The sequence below is a fragment of the Dermacentor albipictus genome, chromosome 5, assembly GCF_038994185.2.
Source record: "Dermacentor albipictus isolate Rhodes 1998 colony chromosome 5, USDA_Dalb.pri_finalv2, whole genome shotgun sequence".
Lineage (NCBI taxonomy): Eukaryota > Metazoa > Arthropoda > Arachnida > Ixodida > Ixodidae > Dermacentor > Dermacentor albipictus.
The window spans coordinates 142,312,207-142,331,589 of record NC_091825.1 but is presented as its reverse complement, the minus strand read 5'-3'; the positions used below and the strand labels follow the sequence as shown (position 1 = coordinate 142,331,589).

Here is a 19,383-nt window from a genome sequence, read left to right as displayed (position 1 = left end):
GGACAAAATACATGCGGCTGTGGTATAACACCCCCACTAATAATGCTCAACGAAACGAATTAAAATTAAGTAGTAACCTAAAGGAATTAAGCCAAGGTGAACCTTCACTTATTGAAGAGCAGGTAGCTTCACGCTCAGATGGCTCATGAAACAGTATGCTTTGCCAAGAATCGTAGTCGAGCAAGGGTGATGACCGTCACGTACAGTGCCTCAGGGAAATGCACGCAGCAGTAAGAGAATACCTGCTTTTCTGTTTTAGCTCATGCCACGTTAACTGAATAATCGCAATTAAATCCTTAATCGAAGAATTGGAAAGTTAGAATTGCCCAGCTCAAGGCGCTACTGGTAATAAAACCACCTTCAGCGCTTGTGGAATGGGTGCCGCAGTGCTGCAGTTGACCTACCAAGGAGGGACCAAGCCCTTCCTTAGAAACTGTAGAGGGGGGGCTGCCCCTGCCCCCGATTTTAATGGGACTGACAACAGGCGACAGTGTGCAGTTAGACGTTGATGGAAGTGAAATGGCCATAATTTATATTGATAGAACCCAGCACGCTATTCGCGATTTCAGTAGGAACGATGTCTTAAATTGGTAAAGAAAGTCTCAAAAACCAGTAATTGGCGAGACCTGGCAGTGAAATCTTGGTACTTTGGATGTATTCTATGAGATTACTGTACGTAAAACTATCTGCCTGATCGCTTTCAATTCGTGCATATTCATAACGAAGATGCCACTTTAGCACCTGCCGCATCGCAAGTCCCCCAGGGCAGCGAACTGCTCTTTTTGGAGTTATGTTTACTGCCCTTCGACTTATTTAGAACGTGACTTGGGGATGAAGTTAGAACTGGTGGTTCCGTATTCTTATTCCGGAATTATGCCTGTATAAATGATCAAGTAAACGCAAGTAGTTGTCACTTAGCTCTAGTACCAGCCGAGTGCGCCGTGTGAACAATGCTCGCTCTTTAGTCATTCGTAAATCTACCCCTGTGCCATATCTCAGCTTTGCAAGGGAATATCATATAGTATCACTTACGAAAAGTGTTTTTCTAGTAGTTTTTAGAGCCGTATATAAATGTGTTCACAAATGCCCTCACTCAAATTCATCATGGAACCGTAATAAACTATTTCCATCGCATGATTTCCTGAGCACTCAACGTTCTATGGAATGAGCCACAACTTGTTGAATCGGCGCTTGCAAGGTGGAGTTGCGTCCTCCTTCCCAACTACACATGGTGAGGATATGGCAGTAGCACGTCGTGTGTGGGCGTATCACAGCAAATTATACCATTTATCTGTAATATTTCGCCTGGCTTGTCTGTCGTCATTGAAAAATGTTGATTGTTGATTTTTGTAGCCAGAAAGCATCCATGTAGCCAACCTGAAAGCTCTCCCGACGCGACCCTTCAAAAGCGGCTAATTTGGCGCAAAGTAGCCAAACCTGGCAACCACGACTGGGTGATAATTTGAAAATGGTAGGCTTTTACGGCATTGTGATAATCAATCCAACAGCTCCAGCAAGATTTTAGCGGAATCAAGGGTTATTTCCGCTGGGAAGTCGTTGATAAGCATGACACCGAGCGTTGAGGTAAGCCAAATATCGTAGCACACTACTGTGATAGGAGCATTATATTAATAAAATTAAGCCTTCCGCCCGCAGTCTATTACTCGGGAGACAAGTGGTGAACGCACATGGGTGAACGCGTTCTTCTGTTCCACTTTTCACACTGACCCAGCCACTGCGATTCCTTCCAAATGTAAAGTAAGATTGTGTCTTAATTCCTGCTGATTTTCTTGCAGAAACATTCTGCAGTTTCATGAAGGTTACATTTGAGTAAACGGTGTTAGCCGTCTGTGAATTTTCACGAACGCAACGATATGATACTATATGAGATAATTATGAGAGGTGGCGTCGTCTTTGTAGCGCCTGCTAGCATCAAAAACAAGAAGGAGAATTACTACCTTGATTGTAGGTGTTCTGTTACTAAGTTACAATGCAGTCAATGGGTGTGTTCTTGGTGCACAGCACTTCGAATGACCAACTTTCCGACGTCACGCTTGCGCAGCTCTCACCGGTCGCCCTGAGCTCTTTTATGCCAAGAACGCCAATCGACATCGCTTAACGAGTCACGTGGTGCTGAGAGGTTGGCGTGGTTTGGTTTCTGTGTTGCTGTGTGGTCTGACAGCTTTCCCGGTTTTCGCTTAATCGCAACCAACTATTAAAGGTTTAGGTGAGCACTAGTGTCGCTCACCTTTCCTCCGCCTTCATGACGTCGTATCGCGTATGTATCATCATTTCTAATTATGCTTGCCATGCTTGCGCGCAAACGGGAACAGCTGTGACAGCGCATTACTTTGTGAACTTCAGGCTGCTTCATACGTAGGTGCATTAAAAAAATGAACAGCTATAGCTTCTTTGTAGTACTGCCGAAAATTTTGCTTGCGTCTTGTAGCCATCAGTTGCTTGCGAAACGAAGGAGAATTGGCAGCTCTTTCATACCGAAGTGGCTTGAGATACTGTGTTATGGCGTGTTGGGTATGGTTTCATTACGTTACATCTTTAAAAGAAAATACTCGCTAAATGTTTTGGTAAAACTATCTAATCAAATCTGAGACGCCTTATTTTCGTTTGCAGACGTTCACACCTGTAGACTCCAAGAAAGAGGAGTTCCGGAAGTACCTGGAAAAAAGTGGAGTGTTTGAAAGACTGACAATAGGTGAACAGCATTCAAATGATTTGAGCGTGGTAACATATGGTAACCGCGTACAGGTATGCCATGGACACTTGGTAGAGAATTAAGGTGCAGTTTGGAAGCTTCGGTCACGCCCAGTGGTTGCTTCACGTTGTCACACAAAAGGATATGTGATTTCAATTAAGGAGTTGATTTAAAGACATCGTCAGACGCGCCATAAAAGGGTGTGACGATCGCTAAACAGTGGACGAATAATATAATCCGAATTGTCTTTGTCAGGGCAACAGCAGCTTCGACTATAAAGCAGTTGCCCTGTCAACAGACAAGTGAGTGCTTGGCCTCATCATGTTTCTTGTGTGTGCATGCGTTTGTTTTGCATCCGAATTCTTTTCCTAACAAGGTAAGCCCTTCTTTCTTGTCAATATGTTGGCTCGGGCCTCAACAACTTGCTCACTCACTGTGGATCAATTCAAGTCTACATCATTCTGTGAGCCCTCTGTCTTGCGTGAAGGTTGATTGTTGTTGCATGTTGTTTATATAAGGTCGTTCGCACTCCAGTGCTCTCTCATAAGTTTTAATAAATTTCACTGGAAATGCATTCATTTGCGTGAAATTACTTATAGGTCAGCTTGCCTGGCCAAATTATTACTGGAAGGATCTCTTTTGGCTTTATTGTTCAAGCATTACAACATATAACACTTACAGACAAAAATGTGCAGAATTTTGTCTCTGTTTACTGAATATTACATGAACAGTTTATCACCACTACGTGCTATGAATGCCGCATATGATCTTAGAACTAATGTTCTGCACACCACTGGGAATCGACTCAGTGTATTCAAAACACTGGTGGTGCAAGTGCAGCATATTGCGAGCACCTTGAGCACTGCGGCACAGGCTTTGTTGTACACTTACAGCTAATCACTCAGCATCTGGTGCTTTGCACTGCATCCTTTTTAGTTCAGCTCAAGTTTCAAGGGAGTTAGTCAATTGCCAACATATTTACATGGTATTCTGCTATGAGTGATGCTCGTTCATCAGCTTGCACACGGAGACCTTTTTCACTTACTGAAAAAGGTTTCTGTGTGGAAGCCTAAATACCTAATCTCTTTGATGACTCCACTTTTGTTGGCATTCTGCTTCTTTCCTTAGTATGGAGTTTTAACCATTCATTTGCTTTTTAGCAGGCGAATAACTACTATAGTCTCAACCTTTCACGTGGAATTGATGGCACTGCTCTTAATATGTCAATATTGAATACAAGTTTGTTAATGCCTCAGTTATTGTCTCAAAGTCTCATGTTATTTTTTTTTTTCTTTCAGCACTTGTGAGTCTCTTTGAAGAGCAGGAAAAGCCTGAAAATGCAATTGCGTATCCTTTTGTCTGAATGCTTCCACTCACTAGATGACTCACTGGTGCATGCTATAGGTTTGGTTTTTTGTTTCTGTGTTCACATTATTATTAGTACTAAATAAGTTTGAATGCAAAAGCACCTCCCTTTTGCATTTTTAATTTGTATTAAAGTGACTCTGCAACATTCTGATGAAGCTTTGCATGATCTTCTCAGCCAAAGTGCTATCTGTATATTTACTATTGTACTTGCCGTTTATGTTAATTTCTTTTTAGTTTTCGCGTAGCAGAATTATGTTTCCGATGCAATCCGATGCTGTGGTTGTGTACATTAGTTTTTCTACGTATTCTACCTTGAAAAATTCAATTAGTTCAGTAATTTCCTTGCACCACATGGAGGTCCTGCGTGGTTGGGTATGCGGGGTTTGAAATTCTTTTTGCCAAAGCAACATCTAACACTAGACGCCGGACGCCAATGCCGGATATTCCGCGGCACGGGGCCCTTAACGCTATCGGGTTAATAAGTGAGATTATCAGCAAAACCTTGTCACGTTCTGCATTTTCAGGCGCCATAGCCTGGCCCACCTAAACTTAACATATGTTTCTCATAGAATTTTTTCTTTATGTCCACTTGTCCGGGTGTGGAGACGGGAAGCAAGGTGGAGGGGTGCTATGTAAGCTGCACACTAACAGATTTTTAAAAAAATTAATTTAACGGCAGGGGAGGTGGGGGCTTCACGTGCTCAGTTGCTACCGCCTGGAAAAATCATATGCTGTGTGACACCTGCGGTTTAACAGGTGTTGCACATTTTGCTGCCATAGCCACAAGTGGTGCTGGCGAACACTCCCACAGCTTGATTGTAAATATGTTTGAATAAATACCAGCATGAGATGCATGGTAGAACACTGTGCATTACATGCATAGGTTTTGGGTTTGACTCCCACCTCTGGCACCCTGCAGGGGTGTCTGCATCAGCAGGCGTTTGGTGTGTTGCGATACCAAGTACACAAGCATATGAGGGTTGGACCGTCCCGCATCTAACTGTGCGCGGCTTAGCTTTGTCCGGGTAAAAGAGAGTCCTAGGGGTTGAGCCAGTGCCAGGAGTTTGGACCTTTACGGTCCCTCAGTGGAGTCAACACGCCCATTTGGCCTCGGCTTTATGTAGACGGCACTACCAGACTGATCCATCCGGGCGAAATTAGTAGTCTCTTTTTCCTGTCTTTTTCCCTCACTTTCCACCTCTCCCGTCTTCTCCTCACTTCATTTACTTCCAATTTTCCAGGCAGCAAGGGTTAACCTGGTGTAGTTCATCCAACCTTGGATCTATTATATTAGGTTATAGTAGCTGTGTACAGCTGGCGTCTGCATTTCGTTCGGGTCTCGCAGCGTCCCCTTGTTGGGCTCTGGTGGTGGGTGACTGGCGTAGTTACTGAAATATAAGTTATTGATGGATTTAAGCACCTTTTCTCGACTTCCTGATCGCCCTCTTTCAGAATGAGGGTATACTGAAGAAACTTTTCAATTTTTTGCCCAACTCAAGGAATCCTTCCTGTGCTACCATGTGATACAAAGTCATTGCCCTGAAAAGACATACGAAAAGACCTTTCACCATTCACATTTGCGAAAGTTCTCACCGACGTGCTAGGTCCCAGATACAATATCACTAAACTGGCTAGTGGTGACCTACTGCTTAAGGTATGTGACGAGCTCCAGCTTGTTCCAAATATTGTGGCTTTTGGTGATGTCAAAATCACAGTAACCCTGCATCGCTCCATAAACACATCCAGAGGTGTGGTATCAGATGCTGATCTTTTGAACCTGAGTGAAGAAGAACTGCTCGCAGGAAGGCAGGAGCAGGATGTTGTCAAAGTACAAATAGTTAAGATCAAGCGTGACAGCAAAGACATTCCTACAAAACATCTTATTTGCACCTTTGCTACAAGTATACTGCTAGAATCTCTCGATATAGGATGTACAAAAACACAAGTAAAACCAGACATTACAAAGCCACGTAGATGTTTCAAATGTCAAAGATTTGGTCATGGCTCACAAAGCTGCAGAGGCTGTCTCACTTGCACAAAATGTGGTGAACAAGAGCACACTTCCAGCAACTGCACTGGCGCACTCCACTGTGTGAACTGCGACGGTGACCACAACCACATTCCTGATCATATCTGACGTGGAAAAAAAGAAAAGGATATTATCACACTGAAACTTAAAGAAACCATGTGATTTCAAGAAGCGCAGAAATGTGTTTCATTCATTCATACCGCAGGCTATGTTGGTGCAGCGTGTAGTGGGTCAATGCCGCAGCAGACTCCGGCATCTGCCCTACCCACAAAGAGTGCGGCCATGGCTGTGCCACCAGTCCCCTTGGCAATAACAGCCAGTGGTACTTTGCTGTCACTGAAAGAGGGCCAATCGACCTCAGGGTTGGTAAGCACCAAGGGTTGGTAGGCATCATCTATTCAGGTGAGGCCTTCAGGACAAACTCGCCGCTCACAAGAGTGGACGTCCAGTGCCTCTCAAGAGGCAATGGACGCTACTCCAAGCCGGACGGCCAGCCAAAGGACCGCCGCGAGTCTCAGGACTGCAGCAAGAAAAACGAAACTCCGCATTGCAGGGCCCGGGAAGGGCCTTGTAAGCTAAATCAACTTTCCTCTCTAAGCACACAGCATACACACTTTCGTTAATATGGAGACACAAATGTTACAATGGAATGTCAGGTGACTTCTACATAACCTCGATGATGTGAAGGAACTCTTGTGTAAATATAATTCAAAGATGATGTGTGTTCAAGAGACACATTTAAAACTTACACAGACGGGCTTTCTACCACAATTTAACATTTTCTGCAAAGACCGTGACGATGCTCTCGCCTCGTCTGGTGGTGTCGTAATTATAGTTGATAAGCATGTAGCATGTCAGGCCTTGGAAATTGGAAAGCCTCATGAGGCAGTTGCGGTTCGAGGCTTACTGTTAGGAAAACTCGTTACAATCTCTTCTGTGTACATGCCACCCTACTGTCGACTCCAAAGAACAGAATTTCGTAGTCTTATTGATGAGCTGCCTGAGTTTATGTACTCAGGGATTTCAGTGCACCATACCCTCTGGGGAGACTCTCGATGCAATTTCAAAGGCCGCTTACTAGAACATTTCCTTGTTTCTTCAGGTCCATGCTTATTAAATAAAAAGGAGCTGACATTCTATAGTATAGCGCATGACACATACTCTGCGATCGATTTAGCCGTCTGCTCTGCCACACTTTACCTTGCCTAGAATGGGACGTAGTTAAAAACCTATATGGAAGTGATCATTTTCCCATCTGCCTCAAAACTTTAGAACAAAAGGAATTCCTCCCACACCCTCCTCAGTGGAAAGTTGCATCCGCAGAATGGTAAAAATTTGAGGAAATCATCGAGGTGCAGCGAAGCACTTTTTTTAAACATTTTAGTGTGAACGATGCTATTGCTTATTTTACTGCTTTTATAACTGACGTTGCAATGAAGTGTGTTCCACAAAGGGGACTACAAAAAAGAGGCACATGCGGTAGTGGAATGACTAATGCAAGAATGTGTGTAAGGAGCAAAACGAAGCCTTGCGTTTATTACGTCATCCTCCAATGGCAGAAAACCTCATATGCTTTAAGCATGTGAAATCCCAAGGCGGACAAACGCAACATATTGGTAAAAGAGAAAGCTGGGAAAAATATGTTGCAAGCATAAATTCCTATATGCAAGAAGCAAATGCCTGGAACAGGCTAAGAAAATTAATTGGTTGACAAGCCTACCATATGCCCTTGGTCGGTGATCAAGGCTACAGCCTTCAAGACCAGGCAAATGCTCTGGGACAACGTTTCGAGCATGTGTCTAGCTCGGCAAACTACTTACAGTCATTCCAGAAACATAAACAGATTGCAGAAAGTAAGGCACTGAACCGTACATGTAGCGGAACTGAACTGTACAACCATCCTTTTAGCATTGCCGAGTTTCTTTGAATGGCTGTGCGAAATCGGCACCAGGAGCTGACAGAGTAATGTACATAATGGTAAAACATCTTCCCCCTGACACATAGATGGCTCTGTTGTCTGTTTTCAACATTATCTGGGAAACAGGAGACATTCCATTGATATGGAAAGCGGCATTTGTAGTCCCTGTATTGAAATTGGAAAGATTTGTCCTCTGTGGCAAGCTACCAGCCCATAGCACTCGCAAGTTGTTGTTTTTGTAAACTCTGTGAAAAAATGATCAATCGCAGGCTTTTACATTGTCATCATCATCATCATAATGATTATCATCATCCATCCTGTGGCAAGCTGTCTTTCTTTTATCATTTTAATTTTCTTTTTATGAGGAATATGAAGCAAGTTTCAAAATTTGTCCCTCATTCATATTTAATTCTGCTGTACAATAAAGGAATTCATAATTTACCCTATGTTTTCCTTAACTTTGCCTATTGGCATTGTGTGGTTGTTACTAAAATTGCGCCCCTTGGATTTTCTGGTTCTGACCAAACTGCGTCTGTCGCGTGCATACTTGACATACTGTGGCTACAGGCTGTGTTTACTCCTCATTAAAGGTGTGTTGCATGATCTCTTAGAGAAGCCCAGGTGCTTGAATTAATCCAGAAGCCTTTACTACTTTGTCCCTTTTAGTACTTGTGTGTGTTTGTTAGTAACATCAAAATCTGTCAGCCTGAATACTTGCAACACTCTTCTGCCACTATGGTCCTTGACTGTCTCTTACAGCTACGTCAAAGCTCATCTAGATCCTGATCATTCGGAAACCAGCACTGACACTTTGAAGCAAGAGCTTGAGCAAGTGCGAAGGCAACTTGAAGACCTACAAATAGAGCACAACCATCTGAAGATGCAGGTATAGCTTTTTTTGAACACTTCTGTACTAGGTACACGATTGAAACATCGTCTTAAGTTGAAGCATTCTCTGCTTCAATCCTGCGTGTTGCAGGAAGCTGTTTGTCTTGCCTTGATTTCCAGTGCACCACCTTTGGCATTGGCAGTTGCCATGCCACCATCATCACGCTTCAGTCTTGCTGTCGTTAACAGTGTACTGCTGTTGTCACCATGCTGCTGCCATCACCTATGTGTCAGTGTTGTCAAGCCATCATAATTGCTGCTGTTACTGTAGACACACACTTAGTTCATATGCAGAGTTGCTTGCCTTACATAGACACATTGTTCCATCTGATGATACTTTTTGCAATCCGAAATGAGGTGAGATAGACAGCTATCTGCCAGTGGCGTAGTATTGGGGAGGGCTTGGAGGCCGTGTGCCCCAGGCCCCAGGTGTCATTTGGGGGGAGGGAGTCAGATATCTCATGACCCCGCTCTTTCCACCAGCTTGACTGGGTATGTTGTAAAGAATGCTCTGGTAACCAGCAGTCTGAGCTTGTGTACCCAATGTACCACATGTGTAATATTGCATAATTGTCGGCTGCAGCTTTATCAATATCCTACGTAATAATTAATTTGAATGTGCAGGCTAAAAAATTTAATTCGCTAAGTGGTCGCTAAAGTGCTCGCCTTAGTGGAACGTTTCATGTGCGGTGCGCTCGTGCTAGTGCGTTGCTAAACATACACTCTAGCGATGTGACTCTTGGGTCCCTCTTCCGTTCAGTCTGCGCTATCCTAAAATAAGGTATATTAAATAGCTATTTAATTAGAAATTATAGAGGAAACATTGCAATATTGAGGACTCAAAGTCATATTAACTCAACAAAAACTTCTCTAAACGAAATCCTCTTGGGTGCTAGAGCTTGCAGTAGTTCGACACTGCGGGCGGCCCAGTATGGCAGTACCAAAAGAAATATGAAATAGTGCACCATTGATGTTGATCTCTCTATCTTCTCCATTGCGAGTGCAGACCAACAGTAGTGGAAGCTTTCGCTGGCATGGACTTCTTCGTGGCCTTCTCTTTTTTTGCGTGGTGACGTCAAGAATTGATGCGAAAAGTGCTCTATTTTGTTCTCGAACGTGTGGCAGTACCACAGCTCGGATAATCATGTTTGCCTATAGCAGCAAGTAAAAACTTTATGAATCAGAATGACGAGAACTCGTAATGTCATATCATTGTCGCCCGTGCAGCAAGGAATTTTCTATTAGGGTGGGGAGATCAGTGTCAGTGGCAGGCTATTTAATTTTAGTTTGGGATCAGGGCTGCCCACAGCCAAAATACTGCACACCATAATACCTACGACAATTTCTGTCATGTTGTTGAGCAACATATGACTGTCTGGCTTCAATTTTGCAAATGCAATATTGCCTCTAAAATTGCTAATTAAAACTTTATTGAATTATTTTTGTTACTTGTGAGCCATATTTTCCACTATGCTGCATCTGTATTGGCTGCCAGGCATTACAGTCTGTCAGATGTGCAAATGCACTTATCACAAGTTATTACTGCGGCACCCTGTGTTATTTAGTGCAGAAAATGAAACAGCGTGTATACCTGCTACATTCGCGATCTCTGGGAATGAAAGCGAACGATGGGGGGACATGCGCGGTATCCAAGGTGGCTGTGCTGGTGCTTGAACATAACTCCCCTTCCCCCAAAATTTTCGATATCCTCGCCTTCCTGTCTACCCACGGGGAGAGGGGGGGGGGGCGACAGAATAATACCTATGGGCCCTGGGTGTCAGATGATCTAGCTACACCACTGCTGCAACATGCCTTGCATAGCATTGATTCCCACAGTGCATGCGACCTGTAATATATTTCTGTATAATGTTAGTGAAAGGACAACCAGTAATCACCATTTCCACTGTCAGCAAATAGGTAGAAAACAAGCAAGTATATTTTATTTTGAATGTAGTCTGAAAGTTGTATGTTTGTAGATATGTTCTATACATATAGAGTCCAGGGTAGCTCACAAGAAGCGCATTAAATATATATCCTAAAGTTCTTGAGGATTGTTTTAAGCGTTTATTTATTTTAGGACCACACATAAAGCTTTGTTGAAGTGTGTGTGGAAGTGAGTGGGAAGAATTTTATTGTTCTCAGGCAATGTTCACTGCATAGTCAGCTAGGCACTCACAAATGAAAATATCTGTTGAAGCTGTCCCACTCAAGTGTTCGCTGTTTCTTCTGTAACTTGGTACTTGAAGACTAATTGATAGTGTTAATGCATTTTTGCGGGTCATCTCCACTGTGCATATTATTGCCTTCAGGAACATACATTAAGCAATAGAATTTAATTGAAGGCTTTATTCAAGTGTGCACCTTTACATTTGGGAAGGGAAAACAAAAGGCAACAATACCTGACGGAGCCATCCCACTTGGGTCAACAGTTGTGCACAAGCCTTGGCAGCAGAACAGAAATTTTAATCTACTACAGTTGAACCAAATATACAGAAATAGTTTGTGCTATCCCTCTACTTTCACAATGCAAAGTCATGCAATGGCTTTGCTCACTATCGTTGATTCCTCGACGCTCTCGTCACTGTCTGCATAATTCCAGCATGCTCTGCTTGCAACACTCTTGACATCATACACAGCGTGGCTTGTAACTGAGGAGGAGGCAAGGTAGGATGTTCAAGGCAATTAATTAAATTCATTTGTAAAAAATCTGTGCAACTCTCAAAGCTGCTTTTTGGGGTCATGACAGAAGTGTTTAGAGGAACGTAGCCCGCAAATTTCATCGACAGCCGTTGACATAGAAAAATCACCAGAGTCGCCCTTTAAAATAAAGACTGCTTAAATTTTCGAACATTGTTGTGCCCTAAGACGCAGTTTGGCATCAATCTGGAAATGTTTCTACAGTTTCACCTTTTACAGTAATAGCTCTTATCGGCTCACTCGTCTGTACTGTTTCGTACTTAATGCTGCAGAAGCTACTTAAGTAGTGCAGTAATAATAGTAAATATGACTTTGCACCTTTCACAGTGCAGTTTTTGATCTGCAAAGCATTCTAAGGGGATAACTGTTCCATATATTTCAACTACAATTTGCAGATGTAGAGTTACATTAAAACGCATTATATTTTAGTTGCAAGTACAAGTGTTCTGGTGTGGCTGCTAGTCGCAGAAACTTATCACTGTGTTTGTTTGGTGGTAAGTAGGCTCATATCTGTGATAGTTTCTACTGTCGCATCGAATTACATGACACCTAGCTATATCCTTTTTATGTGGTGCACTGTTCTTATGAGGCATTATTTTTCAGTTGTGAATGCGAGAAGTAGCGTTGCTTGCTATGTGTGAAACAGAGTATAGTTATTTTAATGTCTACTGTTGACTGTCACAGGAATCCCAAAGTACTGTCACAGGAATCCCAAAGTACCCGCCGCGGTTGCTCAGTGGCTATGGTGTTAGGCTGCTGAGCACGAGGTCACGGGATCGAATCCCGGCCACGGCGGCCGCATTTCGATGGGGGCGAAATGCGAAAACACCCGTGTACTTAGATTTAGGTGCACGTTAAAGAACCCCAGGTGGTCAAAATTTCCGGAGTCCCCCACTACGGCGTGCCTCATAATCAGAAAGTGGTTTTGGCACGTAAAACCCCATATATATTATAGGGATCCCAAAGTGCTTTGTGAAAAGTTTTTAAAGAAATAAAGAAAAAAAATTGCCCATTTCACCCATAATGTGAAGCAGCGACATGATAGCTACCAGGTTGCCTGTTGAAAGTATTGCCTTTCAGCCACTCCACTAATGCTGCTGAAAGGAAGAATGCTGTGCTTGGAGTCTTTGTTCATGCTACCACCTGATATGATTGGCTGGCACAATGCTCAGAAGCGTATCTATAAATATGACCGTTTCTCTCAAACACTCAGGGGAAACATAGAACACATGATCACAGGATTACGCAAGGACTTGGACAACTGAGTGGTGAAAAGACATCATATCGACATAAATGATTAAAAACTTCTTACATGTGGCTCTCTAACATTAACTCTTCTATAGCATGTCAGCAAGATATGCTTGGCACACGTGGTACATGCCTTAGTCCTGGTCGACACCTAAGGCCCACTGACGAGCTTTGTCCTGGTTGTGGGATGTCAGTAAATGGTCTGCACCATTCCCCTGTGTGGTCAGCAATGCAGCCTCCGCAGGGCTTCCAGCACAGCCTATCCAACCAATGCTGCATGAAATAGTACAAGGAGTACTGGACATAACACTGTGCAAGCTATCAGGTCACCGCTTCTCATTATGGATGAAACTAAAATTTTCTTTCATTACAGTGAAAGCTGGTATAAACTCACTCCCCTGGTTGTTTTGATGTCTGCTGCTGTTCGTTACTGCAATCCCCAAGCCCTTTGCGAGAAAATTGCAAAGAAAAGAAATAATTCTTGCTGTTCTGCGAGGATTCGAACTTACAGCCAACAGATTGGCAATCCAGAATTCTGCCTCTCAACCACTCTACCGATGCTAGAGCAGTGGAGAATGCTGAACCTGGAGAGCGTGATCGCACCTCGGCAGTTGCCATAATTGGCTAATGCCCGCTAAACATCTGTGTATTGGATAAAGCTGAAGTTCACGCCTTCTTTGTGTTCTCATGTCACCTTCGTAGTTGTGGAGGTGGACCTAAGTTATCTCTCTTGTACATGTAATGACAATGATCGAGTGTGTCTGCTTTGTCTTCATTAGTGTTCACCTAGCACTTGAATTCTTCTCATATTTACTGGATGGCACCTTGTTTTTTGAAGGATAGAGTGTGGCCTATGGGGTAGCCCAAATACTATAAATTTGAAAAAAAAAAGCTGAATGAACAGCAGTAAGAAGCTGAAGAGTTGCTTTAGTATAGACCAATGGCTAAGTCAGGATAGCTAAGAGGAGGAAGGAAAGTTGAGTCTTCCCGCTTTATCATTGGGAGGCGCAACTTCTACAAATGAATGTGACTCGCACTTTTACTTCACGAAAGGAACTTGCCTGCTTAGGCGCGCAAATGTTCACCCTAACAAGCACCATACAAAACAGTCTAAGGCTGACTGCAGACTATGTTTCGCTAGCTATAGTATCACTGCTTTGCATTATGGATGGAACTAATATTTCAAAACCCACAACTCACAATGTACAGACCCTAACCCTAACAACGGTTAATGCCAGCACATGTATGAATTGATAAAAGCATTGAGCACTATATGCTCCTTCCTTCTGTTCACTGCCATCGAGTTGTACTAGCTCAAAGGCCAGCGGCATTTCTTGGCACAGGCAGCAAAGTTCAGAAAACTGATGGTACATTCGAACGCGTCCTACCTTGCTCCGACTTGGTTTGCAGCGATGTGGCGGCCTCTTGACATAAGAGCCAGAAAAAGCATGCTCGACCAGTATGTTCAACTGCTCCCAGAGCAAACAGAGAATCCACATGAATGGAATTCTGTCAGCTCTCAATACTCTCTCAGGTTGAAGGTAAGCGCTCCTCTCCGAGCTGGAGCGTAATGCTCTAAATGAACCAGACAAATGTATTCCAAGCACTCCATTTCGACCAGTAAAATGTACCATCAGTTTGAATTCCACAACGGTTCATAATAATGCATTTGCATGTTCCTATGAGCAGTTCCAAGGTTTGTGCATGCTCTAGTAAAGAAAAAATGAGAATGATTCAAATTTTTACTATTTAAGGGGGCAGTGTATGTACCATCTCCTATACAGAGTAAGCCAGCACACCATTGTTAAATGGATAGTTCTTTATGAGCTACACTTTGCCACATTGTACTTAATTTTTTTTCTTGTAGCATGCTGACAGGGTAGTTCTCACGCTTCTCTGCAAACTTTCAGCACTCACAGCCACAGTCTGGCAAATAATGCACTGGCAGCGCCAAAATACAATGCCACATTTTCCTATGACACAATCATTTTTCGATAATGTTGATGTTATTGGTGATACAAGCATTCAGTTTGCTCTCTGAATTCCTCTCTGGATCATAGTGGTGCACCCACGCAGTAAGAAAAACTATAATTTTCGAACAGCTGTAAAGTTTCCATACTCGCCTCCTTCTATACATCATTTAGCAGCAATGATTTAGTAATGATACCATGGCATTGCTATGTGCTACTATAGGATGACCTGCATTTTTGATACTTTGTGTTCCAGCCCCTAATTACAATTTTGGTAATGACGGTTTAAACTGTAAACAGTGGAAATATTGTTATCCATCACGCTGGGCTTAAAAAATATTTTGATAGTATTCAGTTAGTTTGTTCATACTTGCAGGTTTAAACAAGTGTACATGCACTTTAGACAAGGGCAGCTTCATCTCTCTTTCGTACTTGTCTAAAGTGTTCCACTTGTGAGATTTCAGCAAGGCTCTTGCCAAATGTCCTTGTCCCGTGCATGCCTGTTTCGTCATCCTGCTTCCAGCTTAGAGAGAACAACTAGTATGTGAAGGACAGACTACTAGCTGCCCTGATTAAAGTGCTGCCTTTCATTCCAGTGTTTCCAAGTTGCTTTGAACAATAATTAATTTGTTGTTTTTTATGCAGGTATCATACTTTCTTAGCTTGGTCCTTAGCCTAATATTCAGCCTAGTCTGATCGCTTTAGTGTAGTTGTTTGAAGGGTATAGAAGTCCCACATGAACTGAACATGTGCTTGCTTGAAACATTGGTCTGGTTATGTGTGTCTTTATTGATTAATTGGTTGATTGATTTAGTTCCCCTTTTCTCCCCCAGATTGCCAAGGGCGAAGTGGAAGAGGCAGTTGTTGCGGAGCCTGATTTGTAGTTGTCTGTTTGCAGTGTATCGAAGGCGAATTGTTACGTATCTCTCTTTGAAAGTGTGTTGCTGTTTTGATGGGATCATTAATTCCTACTTCGGTGTGCTTCTCGCAGATGAAGCACACGTGTGCATAACATCCGATCCCCCGAAGGGAGGGAACTGTAACAAGTTTGGCCTTGGGCTTTCCGTCCACGACATGTGCCTCCCTCAATTTACTACCTAGTGTACCAGCACTCCCGACTATGAATTCTGCTGCCGAGTTAGCCGCAACGTTGATCCCAGACAGGCTCGCATACCTATTCCTGTGCTCGGCTGAGGAGACAATGTGTAGAAAATTTCTAAACCAGGGAGAAGGAGTAGCGAAAAATTTCTCGGCGCTTTTGCGCTGGAATTTTTTAATTGGACATTGATCACGCCAGTGCCTAAGCAAGACACATGTTGCGTGATGTCTGACATTGCACAATCTGCAGGTACTATATATACCTTTACTTTTTTAAAAGCTCACAATACAGATAAAATAATGATTATCGTCATCAGATCTGCCCTTGCAGCCTGCTGGGCATCACTTATGCATGAAATTATGGCTCATTTGCGGTTAAAAATCGTGTGAGTCCCAGTAGCGCAGTCCGCTCTATCAACCTTTTTTTCGTTCTTTTTGGCATGCCGGTTTGCAATAGATTTTTAGTCTTAAGGATTTTATATGTAAACGATGTGAAAAATGCTTAAGCAAGCTCTTTTAAGCAAGGTGGCATTCGATTAGGAATTTCGGGAACATGTTGGCGAGTAACTGCTGCACTAGTATAAGCTTCGCTCCTTTTCATTTTCCAAGCAGCACTATTGCATTCAGTCAGCCAGGAGTGCTGGACATAGTCACCTGTATGTATGGTAATGTAATTTTTCTTTTTGCATTTAGTTGTTTTCAAACGTAGTGATTGCATGTGGCCACCGATCAATGGCTCTGTTCATGTGTTCAGACAGAACCTGCTATGGTAGTGAGGAGCCCACAGTCAGTACTTGTAGTACTTAGTCTGGTGGAAAAAGTCTTCCTTGATATTTTGTTAAAAGAGATCTGTTATTTTGTCTTTATTATTTACTGCAGTAACGGGGGACTGCAATATGTGTGCCATTGAGGTTGTCCTGGTTACTGTTTCTGTATCCTGTTTTGAAAGTGATAAGCATCGAGTCATTCCTGTTTTTTGAGCTCACAATAAACTTCATTGTGATAAGACAGTGCTCAGCCTGCTCTGCCTCTATGTTGTGTAGAACACAGATATGTTAAATTCACGGACAAAAATTATACAGTTAGTGACATCTCCAAGTAAAAAAAAAAGTGGGATTTGTCAAGCCCAACATTTCGAGGTCAACTCTGCTCCTTTCATTAGCTTTAAGCAATGGTTGGTGGTGCAGCGCAGCTTAAGGTACGTTTTTGGTAACATGAATATCTATAACGCTGTGCTCAGCCACCATCCATAGTTTAATAATAATTATATCTTTATTAACAAAGATATAAAAATACTTATTTCAGGCCTACCAAAGCCACAGAGGACTTCACTGGCAGACAACGAAAAGCCATATGCAGTATTTGCGAAATACTGCATAAAAAATTGTAGCAAAATAGAGTGAAGAGAAATAGTAGGAAAAGTGTGGCAAAGTCGAGAAAAAATCAAGGTATTAACGACAACATGACATAATAGTATTTATCGTAACTATCAAACGGGAAATTGCATGTAATTAGAAGAGCGCCTCAGTGCCTTACTAAGTTTAGTTCTGGAATTGGCAACAGGGATATATTGTGGCAGTGAATTAAACAAAGAGCATACGTAAATTTCTTTTTTTTTTCATGCCTCGTTGAGAATCTATCGATCCAAAAGCGTTGCTTTGACTTAAGACTGCAGGGGAAAATATATGACATTTTAAAGTGACTTACTGAAAACAAACGAGAAGAAAGGGAGCTAACCGAGGGGCCCGATTTTTATTAGCCGTATCATAAGAAGCCAACAAGCACTGGCACCAAGGACAACATAGGGGAAATTACTTCTGCCTAATAAATTAAATAAACGGTAAATAAATGGAAATGAAAGTGGATGAAAAAATAACTTGCCACTGGTGGGGAACGATCCCACAACCTTTGCATTTCGCGTGCAATGCTCTACTAATTGAGCTACCGTGGTGCCGTTTCCCCGTCCACTTTCTTGGGTATTTATGTTTCCTCTCAGACCCCTGGGAGTGTTAGCCAGGGCCACCACTCGCAGACCTAGGCAGTGGACGTGGAACATCCTTTCTGCCACAGGCGTCACGAGAACGTGATCTTTTTGAGTGAAGGCAACCGGCCAATAAAGCCACACATGCTACCTGAAGGCATCAGTGTTGCCGGATTCGAGACCCTTGTTATGTAATAAACAAGAAGAAAGGGGGTTAACCGAGGGGCCCAATTTTTATTAGTCATATCATAAGAAGCCAACAAACACTGACACCAAGGATCACATAGGGGAAATGACTTCTGCTTAATAAACGAAATAAAGAAATGGTAAATAAATGGAAACGAAAGTGGATGAAAAAACTCCCACAACCTTCGCATGCGAAGGTTGTGGGATCGTTTCCATTTATTTACCATTTCTTTATTTCGTTAATTAAGCAGAAGTAATTTCCCCTATGTGGTCCTTGGTGTCAGTGTTTGTTGGCTTCTTATAATACTGAAAACAACTCTTTTTCAGCAGATCATTGAAATCGAGAAAAAGCAGTACATGACAAACATCTTTGATACATATTGTAAGCAATAATTTTTAAGAACACGAGAGCAGTTTCTTTTGCCATCAAATTGAGTAATCCCCTAATAAAAAATGCTGTATGCTAAGGCACCTACGATTGTCTTTTTGGGCGGATAATGGCACGAGCTATCTTACACATGATGCATGATATAGTATGCAACATATGTGAGCTAGATGTCCTTGAAATAGCAGCCAAGTTGGCCCCAGAACTTTGAGTTTAATAAGAATCTCTTTTGTTTATATTAGAGATGTGATTAACTCTACAATAAATTAGCCAAATTAGATAAGCCATTCTGTCTATATGTACAGCTTCTACTTGGGGACAAAGGTTTGTGGACTTCTCATGCTACAAAACCCAGTACTTTTGGGGCTTGTGCATGTAGTTTAATATCCAATCATTTGAGCATTGATGTTCATGATGGAACTTGCAACTTTAGTTTGCATGCTTGGGCTGCATAAAAGTTCATGTTCTTTTCAGCATTTATGATTGGCAATATTTTGTTTCCAATTGCTCCTGACCACTTTTGTCGAACCATGAAGAGTTGATTCCATCAACGCTGTCAAAACAGTGGGGCATACATGTCTGTAGATGCAGTCATTGCAGGAAAGATTAACTAGGACGATCTGTTGAACAGCGTGAAGAAATGACAGCATGTCACAATGCAGCCTGTGTGCATTCAAGTAGGACGGCTTGGCATGCATTGTTGCGACGCCGGTTACTTGAAGCTTGACCAGCGTTATTTTTGGGTAGCGTGGCGTTGTCGGCAGGCTGCAAGTGTACGCTGGACCATGGCGATCAGGCAGGGACGAGACGATTTCTAGTGCGAAACTTGCATGGTTTATTCAATGGTTGGTGAAAGATAAGTAAAGAATGAATTGAAAAAGTACATTGTGGGGCCCTTTAAA

At 42.6% G+C, this 19,383-nt stretch overlaps 1 protein-coding gene across 3 annotated transcripts; it reads left to right on the top strand.

Annotated features, from left to right (window-relative positions):
- The first annotated feature begins 1,429 nt into the window (after positions 1–1,429).
- Positions 1,430–16,939, top strand: LOC139060146 (c-Myc-binding protein). 3 transcript variants are annotated; one of them, XM_070539054.1, is made up of 5 exons: positions 1,430–1,584; positions 2,632–2,713; positions 4,012–4,060; positions 8,788–8,914; positions 15,665–16,939. In XM_070539054.1, the coding sequence occupies exons 1-5, from the start codon at positions 1,567–1,569 to the stop codon at positions 15,713–15,715; spliced, it is 327 nt and encodes a 108-aa protein (XP_070395155.1). In that variant the 5' UTR covers positions 1,430–1,566; the 3' UTR covers positions 15,716–16,939. The 3 variants fall into 3 exon arrangements, with proteins under 3 accessions (XP_070395155.1, XP_070395157.1, XP_070395158.1); XM_070539056.1 differs by lacking the exon at positions 1,430–1,584 and adding an exon at positions 2,111–2,278; XM_070539057.1 differs by lacking the exon at positions 1,430–1,584 and adding an exon at positions 2,350–2,532.
- The last annotated feature ends 2,444 nt before the right edge of the window (positions 16,940–19,383 follow it).